General features: G+C 44.1%; 3 protein-coding genes and 1 long non-coding RNA gene across 7 annotated transcripts; 3 read left to right on the top strand and 1 right to left on the bottom strand.

Annotated features, from left to right (window-relative positions):
* Positions 1–751: 751 nt before the first annotated feature.
* LOC139637333 (uncharacterized) lies at positions 752–4479 on the top strand. Of its 2 annotated transcripts, XM_071505951.1 has the most exons (5): positions 752–2263; positions 2629–3020; positions 3402–3522; positions 3831–4011; positions 4232–4479. In XM_071505951.1, the coding sequence occupies exons 3-5, from the start codon at positions 3436–3438 to the stop codon at positions 4477–4479; spliced, it is 516 nt and encodes a 171-aa protein (XP_071362052.1). In that variant the 5' UTR covers positions 752–2263; positions 2629–3020; positions 3402–3435. The 2 variants fall into 2 exon arrangements, 1 of the variants encoding a protein (XP_071362052.1); XR_011694585.1 differs by having other exon boundaries at positions 2629–3522; positions 4232–4358.
* LOC139637336 (uncharacterized) lies at positions 4365–6820 on the bottom strand. The gene is made up of 3 exons (XR_011694586.1): positions 6681–6820; positions 6310–6506; positions 4365–4500 (listed from the first exon to the last, which is right to left on the bottom strand). It is a non-coding gene; the product is annotated as an uncharacterized lncRNA (long non-coding RNA).
* A 963-nt stretch (positions 6821–7783) lies between these two features.
* Positions 7784–13582, top strand: timd4 (T cell immunoglobulin and mucin domain containing 4). Its single transcript, XM_071505952.1, has 8 exons — positions 7784–8316; positions 9453–9631; positions 9807–9969; positions 10887–10967; positions 11180–11259; positions 11539–11650; positions 12420–12453; positions 13155–13582. Exons 1-8 carry the CDS (start codon positions 8250–8252, stop codon positions 13237–13239), a joined length of 801 nt encoding a protein of 266 aa, XP_071362053.1. The 5' UTR covers positions 7784–8249; the 3' UTR covers positions 13240–13582.
* Positions 13583–16368: 2786 nt separating this feature from the next.
* On the top strand, positions 16369–22967 carry LOC139637572 (NLR family CARD domain-containing protein 3-like). 3 transcript variants are annotated; one of them, XR_011694625.1, is made up of 8 exons: positions 16372–16516; positions 16673–16901; positions 17065–18865; positions 18980–19153; positions 19246–19419; positions 20943–20989; positions 21099–22020; positions 22172–22967. XR_011694625.1 is itself a non-coding variant. In XM_071506374.1 (7 exons), the coding sequence occupies exons 1-7, from the start codon at positions 16514–16516 to the stop codon at positions 21653–21655; spliced, it is 2985 nt and encodes a 994-aa protein (XP_071362475.1). In that variant the 5' UTR covers positions 16372–16513; the 3' UTR covers positions 21656–22967. The 3 variants fall into 3 exon arrangements, 2 of the variants coding, with proteins under 2 accessions (XP_071362477.1, XP_071362475.1); XM_071506374.1 differs by having other exon boundaries at positions 21099–22967; XM_071506376.1 differs by having other exon boundaries at positions 16369–16901; positions 21099–22967.
* Positions 22968–24335: the final 1368 nt, after the last annotated feature.

Here is a 24335-nt window from a genome sequence, read left to right on the forward strand (position 1 = left end):
GTCTACTTTGTTTGACGGATTAGACACCTGAACACACACCTGGGAAAATAACTCACAGCATCGCTTTAGAGAAAATAGCAACACCAGGACAATTCAGTGTGTTTCACAGGGTAATAAAAATACAGCACAGGTGAAAGATTTACAATGAAAAGGAACAGACAGGTGACAGAGGGTCGTTCTGGATTTAAAGATGAACTGGTGAAAATACAAAGCTGAGAGAACTCAGCAGACACTCAGATTTAGATACACACATTACAGTAACAATGACGAGACCGTCAAAGACAAATGAATTCAATTAAAAGCCGAGAAGATGAAGTTGTAGTCATCACTGGGAGGAGGAGGCTAATATCAGCTGGGAGGTGGTGAAGTGGAGAGGATCACCTGAACACACCTGAAAAATACTGTGCATCATGGGACAATGATGACTACAGACAGATGTGTAACAGCTGTGGTCAGTAGGAACTCCGATCCAGATCTGCCTGACTGGCCTGTGCTCCCTCCTCTGTACGTTTTGTGAAACGCTGCTGACATGTGAACACATCACCTCCCTGATGGAGATATTAAAATAAAGACTGTTCACAAGTCCCAGATCACAAGTGTGAGTCGAGTCTTCAGTCAAGGCTCAAGTCACTGTGTGTGACTTCAGTTTGAGTTTCCTGGACTTTTATTAATTCACACCACGACACTGGGTCACATGTGCCAGAAACACCAACAAAACTTTGTAAATTCAACGTTTTTAAACAGGCGACTGCACAATCAAACCCCTGCATATTGAAATGATCGACTCCACCCCTGTTTATCAGCTCGCTCTCTCAGGTCAGCTTTCATCTGCTGTAACTGAAACACGCCACCGAGTGTGGACTTGTGCTGATGGAGCTGTTGAGGTTCAGGAGTCATTTAAAAAGCAGCTAAAGACTCATGTGTTAAAGAGGCTTTCAAGTGATCTGCCCGCAGCAGGTCTGACTCCTATGTGTTTTATACTGTAACACTGTAATGAGTCTTCTGTTTTTGCATTTTGGCTGATTTTCACTGCTTATGTCTCTGTAAAGGATGTTGTGACTGTATAAACCTTTTCATTTACTCATTTGGCAGATGGTTTTAACCCAAAGTGACTTACAGGTGAAGACTTAACTGGCTTTATGGTTAACCAGGAAATGTATTGTTAACCTGAATGGTTAACACACTGCACTTTTATAGCCACTTTCTAATAACTAGTCCCATGAAGGTACAGTGAGCATAGCAAACACTTAGCCAGCTAGCTTGATTAGCAGTCCATGTGTTATTCACATTGACTCTGTGATATTATCCTCGTCTCCAGTTAAAACACCAGGAAAAAATAAAAAATAGAAATAACTTTTGTCGCACATTCTACACTTTAAAACTGTAAAACATTAAGAAAATGAATGATAATTGAAAAAACAAAAACAAAACATGATAATTTGAGGGTCAGTTAGTTCTGAAGAACAAGTCATAATCACAGTGAACTAAAAACTGAGTCTAATGGAGCCCGCCCCCTACTGGCCATCAGTGATACTACACTTCCGCATTGGCTTTATTTATTTATTTATTTATTTATTTATTTATTTATACAGACAGTGAGTGGACGGAAGTGATAACATGAATGAAAAAGTTATTTGTTTATTTTATTTTCTGCAGAAGGAAAATTAAAAACAAACATATGTTGACGTGTAAAAAGGTTCGTTTCATTTCTGCTCTCGATAGCGTCACTTCCCGGGTGGTGGGCGGGGTTTGTAGTTCTCACAGGCTCTTCACTTGTCTTTTTAACCTCCATCCTCTGAACATGGAGCCTCGAACAAGCAGCAGAGGGATCAGTGAATGTTTTGTTGGGAGGCGACACTTGGACCTGAATGATTTGAAAGCGGCGGCTGAAGATGTGACAAATACAGTTCCGGGTTTGAAAATCCCACGATACCTCTTCAAAGAAAACCTCCCGCCTTTCCCCCGCCCCGAGCTGCACGTGTCTCACCTGAGGACCGACACGGACCGAGGATGGGACGGTGGCTTCAGGGGCCCAGACTCTCTGCAGTGGTGGAGTCTGGCTGTGAGACCTGAGGACATAGCATCAGCTGAGACGAGGCTCCTGGAGGAGACCTACCCAGCCCGGACTGAGGAGCAGGCCCAGATGCAGCAGAGCTTCCTGGGGAGGTTTGCCAGCTCCCCAGCCTTCCTGGAGACCTCCAGGCTGGGCTCATACCGCTTCACTCTGCCTGTGGAGGAGGTGCTGGAGGCCTACAGCAAGCAGGTACTGACTCTGTCTGTGTCTGTCAACCTGCTGCCAGGGCTGGACACACACTTATTAAAGGGTCAGTTCACACAAACTACACAAACATCTGTCCAATCAGATGTTTGGGCTTCATGTGTGCAGGGTTGTAGATTCTGTCTCCTCCTCAGCACAAAACGTTTCTATAACCAGATGATAAATGATGCAGCTGAGACTGCAGAGTCCTCTGCTCGCCACCACTTCCTGTTAGACATCAGATATGAAACTAACAGAACCACTGAGAGCCTGAAACAGATCCAGGATCTGCTCCTGCTTCCTGTCAAGGTGAATCTGTGACGTGCACTGAGGTGTGAGTCGTCCACTGAAACCTCTGTTATCGTCTGCAGTTTTGCTTTGGAGCTCAGCCTGAGATGCGGGTGTTCGAGACCGTCCTGTACAAACAGGAAGTGATGTACGTGGTGCTGGTCGACAGCCCGTTCAGTGAGTACCAGGACTATCCTTTGCTGAGTGACGACCCGGACGCCGTCTGCGTTTACAGAGACGGCCGCTTCATCTGGAGGTCTCAGGCCATGTGTGAGACACACAGGTAAGACAAGACAACCTGCTGCTGCTCCACTGGAACATCTTCAGAGACTCTGACCTCCACCAAGGCGTCACATGACTCCAGGGTAAAAACACAACAGAAATCCTGCACACTGTCAAAGCTGCAATGATCAGTATATCTGCAGCGGTTCCGTGCTGGACCTTCATCAGGCTGCGACCAATCACATCACAGGAAGTAAGAATTATCAAACATCAATTTAACAGGTTCTCATATCACACACAGAGCTGTGTATAGTAACGACAAATAATAAATGTGCCCTTCATTTTTTACATTACATGGATGATTTACTACAAAATGAATATTTAATATTTCACTGTTGTAGATGAGCCTGTGAGGGTCCATTTACGTGTTGAATGAGAAACGGCATCAACATGTGAACAAACTTACTGATTAAAATAATACATCAGAACATTCAATTAGAAATCAATGACTTTTTATCACTGTCCTCATCGTTATAGGGTCTGTAGGATCCTGCAGGACCTCCATGCTGCCGTGGTGGTGTAGAGGTGACAGTGGTTGTTGAGTCTTATTATAATTCTGTTTGGTTTGTGTCAGATTTCAGCTGGTCCCCAGACCCGATGAAAACCAGATGGAGGTCGGGGTGCTGTCTGGATCTGACATAGAGTTTTATGTTTGGGATCACGTCGCCATCGCCCTGCATGTGGAGGAAGGACAGGTAAGTCCACTGCTCGTTACGCTCCTGGTCTCTGTGAGAGGATGTGGTGGTCAGTGGTGTCAAAGCAGCACTAAGGTCTAATGAGACAAGACCAGAGACGAGTGTTTGCTGTCCTGGATCGGTCTCCCTCTGTGAGGCAGGTCAACTGTCCCCGGTGTTTGAAGTCAAAGCTGAAGTTTTCCTGTGATGTTCTTTTCACCTTTAACTCTGCTGTAACACAGTCTTCAATTTAAATTATGTATGTCCTGAGTTGAATCTGAGTCAAAGCTCCGCCCACCGTTTCAGTTTAAGCTCATCTCTTCTTCTAGGTGCTGCACTTTGATGATGACAAACTGAGAGAGAACCTCACGTTCTGTGATCCCGGACAAGCTTCGTATCATCAGAACTTTGACAGTTACGAGGAAGCTGATGAGGTCGTTTGTGAGCGTGCGTGGCCCTGCTATCCTGCCCCGCTGGAGAGGGAGCGCTCGCTCCAGGAGTCATTGGCAGGTCATAAACTGATAGACTTTCACTTTATTAAACCTTTTAACAATTAATTTGTTAGTGGAAAAAAAGACAAACTACAGCCCCCATAAAGTTTTTCCAGTTATTTAATTTTATTTTTTAGTATTTTATCATTTCGTTCTGTGTGAAGTGAAAATGTTAAAGTGTGGACGTCGTCATGGTGACAGACTTTAAGTAACTGATCATTAAACCTGTGTTTCCACAGCTCTTCAGTCGTCCTGCAGCGACGTGTCGAGGCAGCCGATAGGCCGGCACATGGCTGAGTCCTCGCCTTCATCAACCCTCATCATCGGGGACTCCATTATGGCGAGTGTGAGAATGAGGGGGGCCCACACGCTGTCCTTTCCTGAGGCCACGGTTCTGGACATTATTGATAAACTTCCTGACATCATCAGGTCCCACCCTGAGGCCGACAGAGTCGTCATCCACGCGGGGACCAACGAGGACCAATGAGGAAACACTGGAGAGTTTTTCCTGTTTTTAGAGCCCATTCCCACACCCTTTATTAAGACATTTTACAGCTGATTTAATGATGACACTGTAAATGATTCTCTTCAGATGGGCGTCTGCAGGTGTCTTCTTTTCTGCCTTTAATATCGCCACAGTTAACCCTCTTCTGAAGAGGGACGAGTGAAATTGTTTTATGAAAAACATTTGTTAAAAACACCAGTCTGGTTTTGGGTTAACCACAGTGCAGACAGCAATAGTGAAAATTTTAAATGACCTCATGTCTGATATGGATTTGAAAAACCCATCTGTATTAGTGGTCATCGACCTTTGACACAGTCGACCACTCCGTTCTTTTAGACAGACTTCTGTCTTATTGGCCTCTGGTTGTTTTTAACTGGTCCAAATCTTATCTCACTGATAGAGAATTATTTGAAAGCATAAATAAATGGTCTTCTAAAAGTTATAAAATGAACGGTGGTGTTCCTCAAACTTCAAGTTTAGGTCTGACTCTTTTTAACCTCTACTTACTTCCACTTTTGGACAGTCTCCAACGCTATGCTGATGACACACAGCTTTATGTTGCTGTGTCTCCCGATGACCCAGGGCCTATTGATGCCCCTTTTAACTTATCTTGGATATCAAGAATTTTCTGCAGCTCAAATGGAGGTCTCGGTCATTGGTTCTGAAGCTCAGAGAGAAACTCAAAGTGAAATTGCAAGCACTGGCACAGAACCCGAGCGATCAAGTGAAAAAACAAGAGTCATCTTTGACTCAGATCTCAGTTTTGAGCCCCATATAAAGAACATAACTAAGTCTGTGTTTAATCATCTGATGAAAATTTCTCTCGAGACAGTACAGAGACACTGCTGCACACTTTTATACCTGCAGGTTGAATATTGTAGTGCTCTGCTTTCTGGTTTCCTGAAAAAGAAGAATATATCTCAACTGCAGCTGCTTCAAAGCTCAGCTGAGTGTGTGTTGACTAAGATCAGAAAGAGATCCCACATGACACCAGTTTTAAAGTCTCTGCACTGGCTATCTGTCTTTTTACTGGTTCATAAAGCTCTTAATGGTCTTAGTCCTACTTATTTATCACCTCTGCTTTTGTCCTGTGAACCCTCTTGACCCCTCAGGTCCTCTGATAGTGGCCTTTTCATTAAACCCAAATTCAGAACAAAATCTTTTTATTACTGTCGTCCACATCTGTGGAGCAAGCCTCCTTGAAGACCTGAGGGCAGCAAACTCAAGGCTGTCCTTTTCAATTTGGCTTTTGATTGAATTTATTTTATTTATTTGTCCTTTACTTATACATTAATGCTTTTTTACTGGTGTGTCCTTTTATCTGTTCATTTTCTGGATTGTTTCCTTTTTAATACTCTACTTTTATTTCTGGTTTTACTCACTTCCAAACATCCTCTGTTTTAGTATTTTATTATTTTATCTTTGCAGTCTTCAGTCTTTCCTCCGTGCAAATTTATGAGATTCACGAAAGCATTTCCTCAGTTCCTGTTGTCTTATTTTTAGTCATTTATTGCTCATTTTGTGAAGCACTTTGTGTTACATCGTTTGTATTAAATGTGCCACACAAATAAAGTCTGATTGATTGTAATGCACAATTGCAGTCGTCCATAAGTGATGAAGGTAAGGAGCCGTTCTCCATCAGGAGTCCGTGACACAGTTTACATGCAGCAGACTCCATTTGTGTTGAAGTTCTGAACCAGTTTAAAACGATGTTAGCTCCTGTTGTACACAGTTTAATGTTAGCTTACAGCTCGTATGTGCTACATGCAGTTACCTTCTAACATTATATTAACAGGTAGCTAGACAGTTTACCTGTACTTATAGGAGCTAACTGAGTTAGCAGCGTCAGGAGCTTAGTGTGGTCAGGTTGCTGGTGTAGGTGGGTGTGGTCATTGTCCTTAGGTTCACAGGTCAGATCCCCCCCTCGGTCCTCCTCAGCCACACCGTCCAAATATGGTCACTTCTGGATCCAAAAAGCCAAGACAGGGTTCACGGGCGTCCTGGAAAACCTGGAAAAGAGTTGACCACATCTGAAATGAGGGAAGTAAAATGTCCCAGAAAATATTGTGTTGTCCTGGAAAATTGCTTCAACAGTTACGTGAATGCATCCATACAAGTGTGGCAGGAAATGTGAAGTCCAAAAAACAACATCCAAAACTCAGGAAGTAAGAAGGATAACTTACACAATGATATAGAAAACTGAGCAGATCCAGCAGGAGAAACAGGAAACTCAACCGAAGCAAACAGACCGACAAAGACAACAGGAGGCACATGAGAGGAAAACTTAATTCCACAGGTGAAACACATTAAGGCGGGGCAGGTACTAAGGAAGGAAACAGAGGACAGAGACAGGAAGTAAAATAACCACAAGACTCACAAGGGAAGTAAATACAAAATAAAACAGGACATCAAGCAAAAGTCCAAACAAAAAGTCTTTTGGGGCAGATCATGACAGGATTTTAAGATTGGATACAAGTTTGGTTGAACACAGTTCATAAAATAGTTGAATTAAAGTACTTTTCAGCTGAATGGGAGTAAATCTAAAGAAAGTATTTTTCTTTTAAAAATGAAATATTGTTTAAGTGGAAACAAGATAAAAGCACTAAAGACTATTAGAAGAGAGTGTGAATTAAACATTTCCCTGAAGGTTGTTCTTTGACTGTACTGCACATCACTGCCACCTGGAGGACAGATCCAGATGAGGTTCAAGGGTTTAAACTAAAGTGAGAGCAAGTTCCCACTTATACTCCTCACACATCCTAACATGACAACATCAAGCCTGCATGAAACCAGCTGTTGTCACTCAGGAAAAAACATGTTTTTGGCCATAACTCATGAATTATTTCACTAATTATGACACAGTTTAACTCAAATGTCTATGAGGATAAAATGAAGTGCTGCCACTTTATATCCAAATGGTCAAAATAATATTCTGTAAAAGCACCTCTGGTCATTTTTTCATCACTGTGACTCAGGACGGAGAGACTTTGACCTTGTTTCCTGTAACTTGGTGATTGGTGGAGGAATCACCAGGAGCTGATTCTAGTTTCAAAGTGAAATGTTTTGGTTAAATTAATTTAGTTCTTTTCAAATTAAAAGCCTTTTATATTCAGTCAGTATGGGGAGAAACAAAATGAAGAAAACAAATATTTGATGTGAATAAAGAGTCGTCTGTGTGTCGGGGACGTCTCCACAAAGAGACAGTGTGTGAGAGTGTGTGTGAGTGTGTGAGTGTGTTACACAGAGATAAAGTCCTTTTGTCCTCAGCATTTCCCTCCATCAGGGTAAACACTCTGCTCCTCCTCGTCTGTTTTATTTCTGTTTCTCTCCAGGACCAACTTCCTGTTCAACTCTATTCTCCACACAGATGCTTCAGCTTCACGCTCAAAACTCACAGGTAAAGTTTTACAGCTGCAGGTGTACAGGGGGAACTGGAGCCGGCCTCACCCCCCGCCCCACCCACACTGACGCCCCTCCCTCACTGCTGTGATGTAAATGAGCTCTGGACCTGGAGCTGAATGTGAGGGGGGGGGTTACTGTTAGAAACATGAGTTAAACACAGCAGACAGAATCAATGACGACTTCATCTCACACACACACACAGACACACTGAACAACACAAACTAACACAGAAACACAGTGTGTCTCTTGCCCCTCCCTCAGCCCTCCCCCCACCCAGCTCCATCACAGAGTCACACTGTCGTCTCAGTGCACAATGAATACACACACACGAACACACACTCACTTACAGGATGGCCACCGTCTCGCCTAACCGCCGCCGAGCAGTTCAGACCTTCATCGTCCTCTTCACTCTGTCAGGTAAGAACTGCTGACATCACAACACAAACTGATGACATCACAACACAAACCGATGACATCACTCGGAGCTCTAAAACAATGTGAACTCTCAGGGTTGTTTGGACGTCGGCTGTGACAGAGTGGGGCTCAGTGCAGACCACCCTCATCTTCATCACAGTCATCATCATTCATGTGTGAATCGTGTTCAACACTGATCTGTTCACAAATCAACAAACACAAAATGTACGAGGCAAGAATGAATTACCTTTATGTTTTCATGGTTTTCTTTAATATTCCTTCAAAAGCAAATTTTGATTTTAGAATAGTAAAAGTAAACTAATGATAATGGATAAATATGTTTTTATTAAATTTGACTGAAGGTTATATTTCATGGAAAGAATGTGTTAATTAATTACATTTTCTTAGTAATTATGTACTGTCACTTTAAGAGAGTGCACCTGACTCATTTACTTATGAGGGCTGTGGAGTCACACGGTTTTCAATCCGTGTTCTGTCCTGTTTAGTTTTATATTTTAAAAAAGAAGAGTCAGTGGATTTGACCTGCTTGCGACACGTGTGGAATAAAAGTTTTTTGTTGCTCATTTCAACATAACAACAGAAGCATGATGAATGTGTGGAGCTGCATCGATTGAACATGTGTCAGCTGTGACACCAGCTATGTCACATTTTTGCAGTAATAAACAGAAAGCAGAGAAATATAAACGTTGCAGTCTCTTTTTGTTTGTATCGAGTCTTTTTGTAGTAATTCCACTCTTTGTAAATGTTTTGTGGGCTCTTCTGGGCCAGGGGCCCTGGGTCTGTCCCCGCTGGCCCGTTCAGTAACCCAGTCAGGATGGTAGACGGTAAACAGACTACACTTAGAACTTTTCCAGTCTTTATGATGGAAGCGACATTCACCCACTCACACACACCACAGATACATCAGGTGCCATTTTTAGGTTCAGTATCTTGTCCAAGGAAACTTTGAAATGTGGACTGGAGGAGTCGGAATCGAACCTTGCACCGGTCAGCTCCAGGCTCAGGATAGGCCACGTTACATTGCACAGGACAGTTCAGCTCATCCTCAGTTGGACTGAGGCTCCACTCGTGTAAACCAGGTGTTGATATTCTGTCCTGATTGTGTCTTTGTTCTGCAGTGGGACACTTTTTGTGTGTGTCCTGTTTTAAAGTCCCGGAGGGGGGCGTGGCCTCCCTGTCCTGCCAGTACTCAGTGAAGCGTTTTGGCCTGAGTCGGGTCTGCTGGGGTCGGGGCTGCGGGACCTTCTGGTGCAGCAACATCCTGGTGCAGACGGACGAGAACGGCGTCATCTCCAAGGTCGGGTTACGTCATGTGACTCTGATTTAGTCTGATTTAGTCTTAGTCCTAAAATCAAAAGTCCTGATTAGTGTTAGTCGTCTTTAGTCGACCTCTTCTGACTAGTTCTTGATGAAATCAACACTTTTCCGGCTTGAAATCAAAGTGATGGTCTAACCTGACCCTGGTGCCACAGGTGGGGGACCGGTACCGGCTGACGGGGGATGTCCTGGACGGACAGATGGACCTGGACATCCTGAATGTCAGGCGGACGGACAGCGGGCCGTACTGTTGCAGGGTGGACATCGACGGGATCTTCAACGACAAGAAGGTGATCATGAACCTGAGAGTGGTCAAAGGTGAGTCCAACTACACCTCACCACTACCTGCAGGTTCCGTCTCACTGGATGTTCACAGAGTCCTAAAGCACTAATGATGTGAGTGATGGAGGGATCCAGTCCTCTCTGTATCAAAATAGTTGCGTTGCAAAGCTCAGCTCCTGTTGCCTAGCAGCCGTGACAATGTTTATTTCTGGCGCACAATGAATCTGGGGATAAGTTGAGCCACAGCCATTGCCCCAGAAAAGAAGGACGGATTTGAAGGAACCTTCGAAATGGGACAACCTAGTTGCACCGATGCGGCCCCTGACACAGCTTGTGTGTTTAAAGGCCAGGATGCACAGGAGGAAATGATGACAGCACGTTCTGGTTTACAGAAGTTTAAAGGTCTGAATGAGGTTCTAATACCACTCATGTCAAACTGTGGGAGTCAAAGTGAGGTTCTTCTGTGACACGAATAAAACAGAGACAGGCGCAGGAACATCTCAACAATCTGATGGAAAGGAAGCATCTGAATGTTTGTGTCTTTGTTCATCCATATCCGAATCTGGTTCCAGTTCTTCCTCTTGTTTCCTTTTCCTCTCGTCTCTTTACATTGATGAAGTAAACTCATACAGCCACCTGGTGTTCAGAAGTTTTTTGCCTCTCATGTCTTCACCCAGGGCTGAACAAAGCCTTCACGGGGCCCTAAGCAGAAAATGACTAAACACAGGGGCCCAAAGCAGGAGCCAGCTCTGTCATCACCACAGATCACTCCCTGAACAGCTGAACTCTCTTAGTCTTTATTTAATGATTCACTACTTTTTTTTCTTTTTCTTACACTTTATTTACTAAAAGTTGTTCTGCTCAGTAAAGATCCTGACAGCAGTGATATGCTGGTTTTATGTTGGCTCTTTAAATCTGATTAACTCAGAGTTAATCTGGTTTTTCCTTCTCAGCTCCGGTCACCAGCTCTCCTCCTCCATCAACAACCACGACAGCGGCGACGGATCGAGCCACGGAGCTGTCGGCCTCCACAGGTGAGTTTAAAGCCTGGACAGCGTCAGGTGAGAGGCTACAGCAGGGGCCACAATCTGATCCAATACCTTCTCATGTGACATCTGAAAGTTAGAGGCAGAAGAAAAGATTCTGAGCTGGAAAACTTTCTCAAACTTTTAATCCGTAATAAGTTTGTTTCCTCTGTTCTTACAGTGTTCTCAGCTGTTTTTTACAGTGTGGTTGTTCTCTGCAGTCAACTGGAAAACCCTGCTGTCGTCTCAGCTGGACCTCCTGAGGAGGAACTCCACGCTGCTGCGCTCCGACACCGTCACTGTGAGTAACCATGACGGCCACTTTGCTGGTATGATAAAGTACTTTGATGCAGTTCTTTTACCTGGAACAGAGTAAATTGTTGTGTTGCTGCTTCAACACATAATAATTAAACCCACAATTTACAGGTTAATGTAAAGGAATCAGGTCCTGACTGGTTCATACTGGTTTCTTGAGTTTTGACCAGCACACAACCCCACAGACGGACCACAGGCAGTTTCATGTTAAAGATATTATAGTCACCTCTCTCTCTCTCTCTCTCTCTCTCTCTCTCTGTGTCAGGTGGAGGACGCTCTACCCTCTCTCTCCCTTCAGATCAACATTCCCGTCCTCTCTCTCTCCCTCAGTGTGTTGTTGATCTTGGTGGCAGTTTTCCTTTTTCTGGCCTTTAAACGTACGTTTGCTCTCCTCATCCTTTTCACACACACACACACACACACACACACACACACACACACTCACACACACACACACACACACAGGTGGACACAATACACATGACATTATTTGTATGATTATTATTATTATTATTACTGAGCACAAATTGAATAGGATTCAGATTTTCCTCTTCAGAGATGGATTCACCAAACTGATCGTTAACATGATCAAAGCTCTGCTTCGTTTGTGGGAAAGCTTCATTCACTAAAGTGTCATAGAGGAAAAAGTATAAACCTGGTCTACGTCTGGACCGTGTATGAAAGCTGTTGTACAGGTTCAGGTCTGTTGTCCTAATACGACAGATTTAGAATCAGAGTCCGTTGTCGTACATGAGAACACCAAACACGAGTCAGTGAGGAGTCATCAGAGAGCAAGGATGGGGGAACGCCTCGGACGACATGAAGGTAGATACTAGAACTGGCGAGGAGATCAGTCACTGAGATATTAGACTAGAGAGCTGCTGTGACCAAATCTGCCAAAGAAAATAAAAATACTGAAAGGTAAAAAAAACCTCAGTAAATCAGCAGCCAGGATTCTTAAGTCAAACAAGTGTTTCCCCTGTGAAGAAAGGCAGTCTCTCTGTTCAGGTCTGGACCAGTTCTGAATTTTGTTTGTCCCCAGGAGAAAACTCTAAGAATAAGAAAACTGGTTTATGCTACAAATTCTCTTAAAATGCTCATACACATCACTGAAGACTGACGTCTACACCTTCTTCTGTTCTCCAGGTGGAATGTACCAAAGAGCCTTGAAGAGCGGCTGGTGAGTTCAACACAATCTGTTTCACAGTTATAGTTTTTAGGTTCTGGACTGTTATTGTTGAGCAAAACGATTTGAAGACATCAGCTTGGACTCAGGGAAACTGTGTCATTTTATCACTCTGTTCAAAGCCACCATACTCCATTGACAAAAACAGTAATTTTACCTTGCAGAACATAGGAGTTGCTGGTCAACTGCCTTGACTGGCTAGAGTGTCTGTTATTGTGTGGTATTTTCACAGGACCCAAACACACCTTCCAACACTGAAAGTCACACAATAACACAAACTAACTAACAGAACGAGGCAGCAGTTGACCAGCAACTCCTATGTTCTGCAAGGTAAAATTACTTTTTTTGTCAATGGAGTCTGGTGGCTTTGAACAGCGTGCTAATACGTCTGTGTCTGGTTGAATTAGGATCTTATTGAGCAAAAAGGTGTGTCTCTGTATGAGTCCTGTCCATAAAGTTGTCAGAGTTATAAAAACAATTTGAGCCTGTCAGTGGACGTACTTTGACACAGACACAGCTGCTCTGTTGTTTACACTGCAGCAGCTGTTTAGTGGTTGCCAGTTATACTGTTCCTGCCTAATACTGCACCAACTGAGAAGGTTTTTGTGCCTATCAATCATTTACACCCAAAAACACTGGAAAATAAGGCCCAGGTTCAAAAATCACAATATCATCCTGCAACTTTTCTCCTTCAGTTTCTCCTCTGAAGAACCTCCTCACATCATCTATGAGATCCGCATGAGGAGACCAGTGCAGGAGAACATCTACACTCTGGACTAGAGAGCCGAGGAGAGGGCCACAAATAATCTGGTTTTACCACAAAGCACAGAAAGAATGAACAACATTTCAAATTAATTTAATTTAAACACACACACACACACACACACACACACACACACACACACACACACACTTATATGTAAAGCTGCATGTGTTTGGCTGAGCAGCTGCTGGTTTACAGTTGATTTTACTCTGAATGCAGCGCTCTGTGTTGAGATGCTTCCTGTGAGCAGGCTGCTGCTGCTGCTGCTGCTGCTGTAGTTTGTATTTTATTGCTGTTTCCTGTGGTAATAACATGTCTGAACTTTCTGAAAACAAGCTGAATAAAAAGAATGCAGATGTCTGTGTGTGAAATGTATGACACAACAACTTGTCCAAAGTAAATGATGGAAAGGACGATGACAACAAAGGTTTTTTGGTTGTTTCAGAGGCATTTATACATTTTTGGTGAAGCTTGAGATAAAAAGAGGAGAGTGGAGGAGAACCATACAACAAAATAAAGAAAGGTCAAAAATAATAATCTCCCCGTTGGAAAATCGAACCCTGGTCTCCCGCAGGTAAGTAAAGTACTCAGATCGACTCCTCCAGCTTCAGAGGTTTTGAGTCTCTGTTAACGCTGAACAGAAACAGCCTGAGAACCAGAATGACCCACAGCCACCACACCTGCTCCTGACCTGCCAGCTCCTGGAGACCAAAGCGCAGCATCACTGCTCTCACTGAGAGCAGCATCCTTCCCATGACAGTCCAGTTCAAATATACACACAATTTAATGTGTTAATAAGCCCACACCATTGTATCAGTACAATATCTTGGAGATAAGTGAAGATATATTTAAAAAATCGACACTAGTTCTCCACGGTCTCGTTAACACCTGTTGTTACCTGAGTCATTTCACCTTCAGCTTATCGTTGTGTTGTTGTTGTGTTATAATGTTACTATGGTTGTGTTATTATAATGTGACTGTAGCTGAGTCAGAGCTGTAACTGAAGTGTGGACTGACATTAACCGTGTCCGTCATGTTGTGTGGATCTTTGCAGTCGAAGCGGTGGAATCAGAGCAGAAGCAGAGTTAGTTGATGGTCAGTAGTTGAACACAGAGTCGTTATTACTGTGCAGCTCCACTTCCTGAGGACTGGAGGCAGCTTTTCAGCCTGTGGAGGAGGCGGAGATGAGCCGCTGCTCTCCCGCTGTCTGAGCCACTAGATGCGGCCTGAGCTGGGCCGGACAGCCGCCGGAGAACAGCTGTGACTTTCTGTGGGTGAATGGTGTCATTAGATTTAACTACAGGACTGATGTGGACACAGCGGCGGGCTGAGGGGCTGACGGGGTTTTTAAGGCTCTGTATGATGCTCAGAAACACAGTTAACACCGCATCAGATGGTTCTCCAACAGGAACTAAAGGGTCACAATAGATTTTAAAGTTGTAGTTTTTGACTTGTTTTAAAGCTCTTTGGGACCGGCTCACACTGCAGCCTCTCTGTTGTTTTATAATCCCTGTCCAGCTCTTAGATCTTCCACTGACGGACTTTTAAATCATTTTACATACAAGAAAATAGTCAGTGCAGCGTTTTTTAACTCTGCTGCAAAATCCTGGAAAATCCTGCCAAGAGCTGAAAGAGACGCAGGCTCTGTGAACATGTTTAAACTGCTCTGAAAACTTATCTATTTAACTTGGCTTTTAACTAATTATCTCATATTTTACATTTCTTACTGATTCCTGTCTTTATTTGGATTTTTTCCACTTTTACAACTATTTGCTTTGTTTAATTTGATTGTCCTTTTATTCGCCCTTATTTTATTGTACTATTCCATTTTTTATTGTGAAGCACTTTGAGCTACATCTCTTGTATGAAAAGTGCTCAATAAATAAAGCTTATAATTATTTATTATTATTAGTTTGATCAATACTGACTGTTACTTCACATCACTGATCAATACTGAACATGTCATGTTGTTGTCAGGACTTTACTGGGACTTTATTGATTATTGATTCCACCTTGTTGGATCAATGTCAGATCCAATCAGTTGATCTCAGTCCTGTGTGTCAGTGGATGTTAATGTTGGTCCATGGTGTGTGAGCTGGGCTGCTCTTCACTTCACTGCAGCTTCATGACTCCATCTAGTGGACTGATAGTAGAAGTACAGCAGCTTCCTCTTCCTCACTCTGCTGTCAGACTGTATTCAACTGACGCTGATATGAACCAGAGAAGAAGAGTCAGTCAGTGGAGGAGCAGCTGGTATTTTTACAGGAGAAATGATGTCAGTTTGAGTTGATGTGCAGATGAATGATTTGTGTTTGTCTCCACATGAAGGTAGAAAGTGTGTGTGAGCTGACGTGGATGTGAATCCAGCACCATTGACTTTAAAGTAGGACGTCCATCAGCTGATCAGATGTAAGCTGTGACTGACAGTAAAACTCAGGTTATTGTAGAAAAGAACCAGTTTGCATGACGTGTTGTTGGACCAGGTCTGAAATCAAAGTGTTTCTGTCTGTTGAGAATGTCCACACTGGAAGGTGGAGGTAAAACTGCAGCCGTCATTGGGGGGGGGGGGGGGGGTGATGTGGTTTAAATATGGAGATAACGTCTCCCATGTTCAGACAGTCTGTCCTGGAAGATATTCACAGTGTTGGCCTCAGGTGTTCACTTGAAAAGTGACAGAAAAAGTTTGTGTGAAGAGAGAAAGTCAAACCCCGCCTACTTTCTCACCTGCACACAGCTGACCAATCAGTGAGGGAGGTGGATGTTTCAGATGCTGTTCAACCATCTGACAAACACCTGTCTCTTACTCAGTGAAACTTTATTGGTGTATTGTCATTTTCATACTGGGGGCTGCCCAGTACAACCAGTCTGATACAAGCAGACACTGAGCAGCTCCTCTGGAGCAGCTGCAGGGTCGAGGTGCCTTGCTTCAGGGCTCTTCAGCAGTGTTGAGTGAGGGAGGGAGAGCTGTATGGAGGGTTGGTGAGAGATGTTGGGACTAAACCAAACTGGTGAAGCCAAACACTGAGCTGGAAGCTACAAACAGCTGCAGACTGAGCTGTTGATTCTCAGTGGGATCAGCAGGACTAGTAAACCTTCACCTCCACAGGGAGTGGTCTGATTCACTGCTCACAACATCACTTCATGGACCTTTAGCTTGTGTCTGTCTCTGTGTGGACAGACACAATGTGAGCTCATTCTTCATGATTCCTCCACAGAGTGGACCAGGAGAGCTCAGAGTTTCCCAGGGGTCAGTCTGCCCAGCAGCATCAAACACACCTGGACTCCATATTTATGGTCTGTACATGTACAACAGCTACTTTCACATCTGCTCACAATCATCTCCATGCTGCACTGTTCGACCAGTGGACTGTCAGTCTGTCCAACATGGATCTGATGTTTGGCTCCATGGTTTTAGTTTGATGCTGTCACTCATATAGTTTCCTGTTCCAGCTGCTGGAGGAAAACATGGTCACTTTTGTGAAGAACGAGCTGAAGAAGATGCAGAAGCTTCTGGGTCCAGATTACCCAGAATGCTTAGAGAGCCAGAGGGAGGATGAGGAGGTGTTGGACGGTGAGGATGAAGAGCAGAGGAGGAGCAGCAGAGAGGCATTTCTGAAGATCACAGTGAACTTCCTGAGGAGGATGAAGCAGGAGGAGCTGGCTGACTGTCTGCAGAGCAGTAAGAGGATTTCTCTAAAGATTCAACATGATGGAGAAATGAGACATTTACTAACATGTAAATATGTTCATATATGTTCATATATGTATTCTTTATGGGAATTAAACAGTCATGTGTTCTTCATGAATCAGTTATTCATTTAGTTTATTCTGTGTTCATTCAGGAAACTCTGCTGCAGTTTGTCGACGTAAACTGAAATCTAAGCTGAAGGAGAAGTTCCAGTGTGTGTTTGAGGGGATCTCTAAAGCAGGAAACCCAACCCTTCTGAACCAGATCTACACAGAGCTCTACATCACAGAGGGAGGGGCTGGAGGGGTCAATGATGAACATGAGGTCAGACAGATTGAAACAGCTTCCAGGAAACCAGACAGACCAGAAACAACCATCAGACAAGAAGACATCTTTAAAGCCTCACCTGGAAGAGATGGACCAATCAGAACAGTGATGACGAAGGGAGTGGCTGGCATTGGGAAAACAGTCTTAACACAGAAGTTCACTCTGGACTGGGCTGAAGACAAAGCCAACCAGGACATACAGTTCACATTTCCCTTCACTTTCAGAGAGCTGAATGTGCTGAAGAAGAAAAAGTTCAGCTTGGTGGAACTTGTTCATCACTTCTTCACTGAAACCAAAGAAGCAGGAATCTGCAGGTTTGATCAGTTCCAGGTTGTGTTCATCTTTGACGGTCTGGATGAGTGTCGACCTCCTCTGGACTTCCACAACACTGAGATCCTGACTGATGTGACAGAGTCCACCTCAATGCACGTGCTGCTGACCAACCTCATCAGGGGGAACCTGCTTCCCTCTGCTCGCCTCTGGATAACCACACGACCTGCAGCAGCCAATCAGATCCCTCCTGAGTGTGTTGACATGGTGACAGAGGTCAGAGGGTTCACTGACCCACAGAAGGAGGAGTACTTCAGGAAGAGGTTCAGAGATAAGAAGCAGGCCAGCAGGATCATCTCCCACATCAAGACATCACGAAGCCTCCACATCATGTGCCACATCCCAGTCTTCTGCTGGATCACTGCTACAGTTCTGGAGGATGTGTTGAAGACCAGAGAGGGAGGAGAGCTGCCCAAGACCCTGACTCAGATGTACATCCACTTCCTGGTGGTTCAGTCCAAACTGAAGAAGGTCAAGTATGATGGAGGAGCTGAGACAGATCCACACTGGAGTCCAGAGACCAGGAAGATGATTGAGTCTCTGGGAAAACTGGCTTTTGAGCAGCTGCAGAAAGGAAACCTGATCTTCTATGAATCAGACCTGACAGAGTGTGGCATCGATATCAGAGCAGCCTCAGTGTACTCAGGAGTGTTCACACAGGTCTTTAAAGAGGAGAGAGGCCTGTACCAGGACAAGGTGTTCTGCTTCGTCCATCTGAGTGTTCAGGAGTTTCTGGCTGCTCTTCATGTCCACATGACCTTCATCAACTCTGGAGTCAATCTGCTGTCAGAGGAACAAACAACATCCTGGTGGAAAAAAGTCTTCAGAGACAAACCTGAACCAGCACTTTTCTACCAGAGAGCTGTGGACGAGGTCTTACAGAGTCCAAATGGACACCTGGACTTGTTCCTCCGCTTCCTCCTGGGTCTTTCACTGCAGACCAATCAGACTCTGCTACGAGGCCTGATGACACTGACAGGAAGTGGCTCACAGACCAATCAGAAAACAGTCCAGTACATCAAGAAGATCAGTGAGAATCTGTCTGCAGAGAGAAGCATCAACCTGTTCCACTGTCTGAATGAACTGAATGATGGTTCTCTGGTGGAGCAGATCCAACAGTCCCTGAGATCAGGACGTCTCTCCACAGATGAACTGTCTCCTGCTCAGTGGTCAGCTCTGGTCTTCATCTTACTGTCATCAGAAGAAGATCTGGGCGTGTTTGACCTGAAGAAATACTCTGCTTCAGAGGAGGCTCTTCTGTGGCTGCTGCCAGTGGTCAAAGCCTCCAACAAAGCTGTGTAAGTGGAGAGAGAGTTGGATTTATTCATCATTATATAAAGACACTTCTATCTGTTCAACAGGAGAGAAAATAAATGATTTTCTTCTTTAATTCCTTGTTATCATCTCTTCAGACTGAGTGGCTGTAACCTCTCAGACAGAAGCTGTGAAGCTCTGTCCTCAGTCCTCAGCTCCCAGTCCTCTAGTCTGAGAGACCTGGACCTGAGTAACAACAACCTGCAGGATTCAGGAGTGAAGGTGTTGTCTGCTGGACTGAGGAGTCCACTCTGTTCACTGGAAACTCTCAGGTCAGGATCCATCAGCCTGTTTATCTGATGACTGTTTATAGACCACCAAGTGTTGACAGAAGGTTCCTGTGTGTTGTTTTGTGTGTGTTCAGTCTGTCAGGCTGTCTGGTCACAGAGGAAGGTTGTTCTTCTCTGGCCTCGGCTCTGAGATCCAACCCCTCCCATCTGAGAGAGCTGGACCTGAGCTACAATCATCCAGGAGACTCAGCAGTGAAGCAGCTGTCTGCTGGACTGGAGGATCCAGACTGGAGACTGGAGTCTCTCAGGTATGGACAGACACTGTCTGATAGAGGAGAAGAGCTGTGAACAGTTTCTCGGTCACAGCTGATGACAGATCTGAACAGAAACAAGAGGAGTTTTCTCCTGATGACTCCAGTGTCTCATCATGACTCACTGTGTCATATTGAGGAGAACAGATCTCACTGTAATGAAATCAGCTGTTGTCAGCTGTGTTTTTATTTTTTATTTCAGGCTGAATCAGCACAAAGCAGCTTGGAGACGTTTCAGCTGGTTTAATAAAACCATCTCCACTGCTCAGAGACATAAATCTCCCAGTGTCTTCAACCAGGGAGGAAATAAAAGAATTCAATCAGGTCGCACCATCATGTCTCTGTCTCCTAAAATACTGATGATCAATAATCAGCTGAACCTCTCTGAGCTCCTGATCTTGTGATGATGAGATCTGTTGTATTTAGGAGACAGTAAATCATAACTGTGACAAACAGATGTAATAACTATACGGAGGCTTCCAGCTGTCAACAACAAGACTGAGCTGTAACCAACCAGCCCACAGGTCGTCTGTCAGCAGCTATGACCCATAGTTAGGTTTTGTTGCTTGGCAACATCTTGTGGCCGTAGATGTCGGCCGCTCTCGGTACAGTCACACAGCCAGTACACACGGCTGTTATTGTAACCATGACAACCAAGGTGTGGTACACCTGCTGCCGTAGGAGCACTATTCCAGGAGACGCTGCTGTGAGTCGTATCAGAGGGTTGTTGTTGTTCAGGTTGGAAAAAAACTCACTGTGGTGAACAGGTGAATAATTAGTGTTTGTGAGTGAATGTTTTTAACATGAAACTCTGACTCCAGATCAGATGAAGACACAAAGTGGCTCCTTAATGAAAAGTGTGCAGCAGCTGGAGCTTCACTCGTCTTCCTCTCTGAGCCTCTTCCTCTCTGCTCTACAGTTTCTCTGACTTCTTCTGGACTTTGACTTGAAGTCAAACGACAGACGCTCGTATGTTTCCTGCTGCTGTGTGACGCTGATGAATACACACAACATCAGGACTGATGTTTCTGCTGAACTGTTCAGTGACCTGTGAACATCATCTGTCAGATTCATTCATCGAACACGTCACAGACTGAGACACTGTGGAGCAAAGAGACACATGAAGGTCACTTTAGAGAGGACTGAGAGTGTGTGTGTGTGTGTGTGTGTGTTAGTCTAGTGAAGCTGCAGCTCCAGTATAGTCTCCATGAAGGAGCCTCTTTGTGTCTTCATCTTATTTGCTGTGACATTAGTTTGTGCAGCTTCAGAGTCACAGACTCAAAGTGTCTCACACCACAACTGAGAAAACCAAGGATGAGATATTTTCTCCGTGTCTCCTCCCTGCTCCGTATCATTACAAGATAAAGACTCCACTTCCTGTTTCTCTGTGGATGTGCGTCCAAACAGACAAGCCTCCATCTGAACACAATAATAAAACAGTGTGTGTGTGAGAGCCATGTAATGTCCATGTGTGCATGCTGACAGAGAACGTGCTGGTCTGACCCCCCTCCTCCTTTCAGGGTGGAGCCTGCTGGAGTCCAGTGGTTGAGACCAGGTCTGAGGAAGTGTAAGTGTGATTTTCATGGATTCATGAAAACAAAGCAGCACATTGAGTCGTCAATAACTGATCAGATGATAGATCAATAACTGCAGCTGTGCCTTGTTCTCTCCATCAGATTCCTGTGAACTCACACTCGACACAAACACAGTGAACACAAAGATCAAACTGTCTGACAACAACAGGAAGATGACACGTGTGAAGGAGCATCAGTCGTATCCTGATCATCCAGACAGATTTGACCTGTGGCCTCAGCTGCTGTGTAGAACTGGTCTGACTGGTCGCTGTTACTGGGAGGTCGAGTGGAGAGGAGGGGTTTATATATCAGTGAGTTACAGAGGAATCAGCAGGAGAGGAGGCAGTGAAGACTGTGTGTTTGGATGGAACGATCAGTCCTGGAGTCTGAACTGCTCTGACTTTGGTTACTCTGTCCGTCACAATAAGAGAGGAACATCCATCTCCTCCTCCCCCTCCTCCCCCTCCTCCTCCTCCTCCTCCTCCTCAGTCTCTCACAGAGCAGCAGTGTATGTGGACTGTCCTGCTGGCTCTCTGTCCTTCTACAGAGTCTCCTCTGACTCACTGATCCACCTCTACACCTTCAACACCACCTTCACTGAACCTCTGTATCCTGGGTTTGGACTCTGGTCGTCTGGTTCCTCAGTGTCTCTGTGTTAGTGCAGCACAGAGTCTCCTCCTGTTAGAGAAACTTTCTCTGTTTGACAGATCTGTGTCTCTGTCACTCACATTTTCAGATTTATCTATTGAATCAGTTTATTTTTAAAATCTTCTGAATGATTCTTGTAAACTTGTTGTTGAATCCTCAGACAGAGATTTAGCTTTGAAAGCCAATGTCCAGAAGAAAGACTGAAAGTCTCCAAGAGAAGAACTGGTTTCTGTTTCTGTCCCAGCTGCTGGAAGACTTGTCAAAGGTTTTCAGGTCCTGGGTTTGAATCTCAGGTGACTCGGTGAAGTTTGAAGTCCAACACTGAAAGTGAAAACATCAAATCTGTCACAGCCTCAAAGTGGTGAGACCTTTAGCGGTGGTGTGTTTGATCCTGATCACGTCAGAAAGTCCAGCAGCCGGAGTAAAGACTGAGCAGCTTTTAGAGATGATGTCTCCAGTGTCTCTGACCAAATGTCTCACAGTGTCAGAGACTCTTCAGGTGTTTTACACTCAGGTTTGATCCTCAGGCCTCAAGTTTGAAGTCCAGCACCCAAAGTGAAAACTCAAAGGCTCTGAGGGAAACTTGTCAAACTGTCTTTGAGTGAGTTACAAAGCTCCTGACTCCCCTGAAGAGTCTGAGCCTTTCTTTTGTTATTCTTTCTTCATGGGATATTTTTGAGGGTGCAGTAGTTTGGGGGGTCTGAGGGGGTACATGTACTGTACATACATAATGTATATAGATCTTTATTACTCTGACTCAATATAATTTCAAGTTTGATTTTCTTAAAGGATATCACTCAGTGCTCATTGTAGCTTTGTGAAAATATGGATGTAAATGTAAAAATGAATATGAGCAAAGCAGGAGTTTAATTTCTCTGCTGGATAAAGAGTTTTTTTATGTGACTTTCTCCATGTGTATCTATCACAGTAAAACTCTGCACAACAACAGACACATTATGATGCTTTAAATTCAGTGTCACAGATGTGAAACTCTCCTGCTGTGAAAGAAAAAAGTGTTTAAGTCTAATTTTGTTTCCAATCAGATGAATTTGAAATATTTCTGTCACTTCTCATTCACATATGAATCAATATTTGAGTCTGTTTTGTCTTCAGCAGCAACAGGCTGTATAACCTGTGTTTCACTACCATAAATATGAACTTATTTTGTCCAAGTTTATTGATAATGATAAAACTGATGAGTTATGTGTTGGTGACCTGTGGTTGTGAGTATGAAGGGGTTATTGGTTTTCACTGGGTTTCAATGAGCCTGATACTGACACTGAGATTCTGCATATATCTGATTAAAATATGAACTAAACTGCTGGTTTCTGTCAAGTCTGTGTCTTGTCAGCTTTTTTGAGCTGTTTATGGATCATCACCTTCTATGTTTTCTCAGATAGTTTCTTCAAAATAGTTTTTTTTAACAGTTGATTTACAGCATTTTAACCCTGAGCCTCAAACAGTGGTGTCCAAACTTAACGGTGGTCCCAAGACAAAAGGTTGGGAACCAGCGGTTTAATTTTTAGCTGTGTGTTATATTATCTGGTGTTGGCTGATGCTGGATGATGCTTCTGTCAAACAGGATGCGTCAAACTGTCCTGACGCGCTGCGAGCTGTTGGAAATACTGGGTTTCAGAGCACAGAGCTGCAGTTTCCACGTCCTGTCTGAAAGATCACACCTCTTCAACTTCAGGTGTCACTGTTGCATATTAGCGTGATGACGTCAGTCTTCAGGTCAAAGTGCAGCCTCACAGAACAGAGTGGACTCTGTCTTCACTGTCAAACGTTGCACTTTACACTGATTCTCCTCCCAGCCCCAGGACTGATCTCTCAGGTGATCTGAAGGGGGCGGAGTCTGTGGCTCTCACCTGCTCAGCTCCTCCTCCCTGTCCACACATGATGGATACAGCATCACCTGCTCTGCCAGGTGTCCTGAGGATGAAGGAGGAGATGTCAAGACAGCAAAGAATAAACGGACTCTCAGTGTTTCGTGTCAGACCAGTGTGTGATGCTGGATCCTGTTTTTATTTTTGGCCACATGGGGGCAGCACAACCACAGTGACACAGTTTCCTGTCACCTGATCAGGTTTATGGCAAACTGCTCATGTAACTGGTGTCTGACTGAGTCGTCATCATGAGCCACAAGGAGAAGAGGAAGACGTCATGTTCACTATAAATGAACAACATGTACTGTGCTCTCTGTTCTACCTTCATTTCTCAGTCTGTGTTTCTACTTGTTAGTTTGACACTTAGAGGAAAGTGGAGTTTCTCTCCAGATGAAAGTGGTTTTACTTTCTTTAAAGACGACCTCAGATTTGGGGGAATCATATTTTTCTGCTCTGTTTCTTTGTTAAAGTCAGTAGCTGTAACACAAAAGTAAGAACATCTGTACTGAAGGTACAGATGTGGAAAACAAGGCAAAATAGCAACAACCTGCTCACTTTCATCTGGGTTTTCCAGACACATGTTAACTCCACAGAGAGTTCAGTACCTTCCTGATGGAGCTTTATCAGTATTTTAGAAAACAGCTCTAACAAGCAGATCTCAGTTTATCAGCGTCTCATAAATCCTGCAGCAGGCTCCAAGTGTTGCAAACATTCCTCATTTTCTCATCAACATTCATCAACTTTTCTCATTTCCCTGCAGGAAAGAGGCTGAACACAAGGTCTTTTCCTGCTGTTACACACACTT

The sequence above is a fragment of the Trachinotus anak genome, unplaced genomic scaffold (assembly GCF_046630095.1).
Source record: "Trachinotus anak isolate AG129_WGS33_773 ecotype Australia unplaced genomic scaffold, CSIRO_AGI_Tana_v1 ptg000020l, whole genome shotgun sequence".
In the NCBI taxonomy this organism is placed as follows: Eukaryota; Metazoa; Chordata; class Actinopteri; order Carangiformes; family Carangidae; genus Trachinotus; species Trachinotus anak.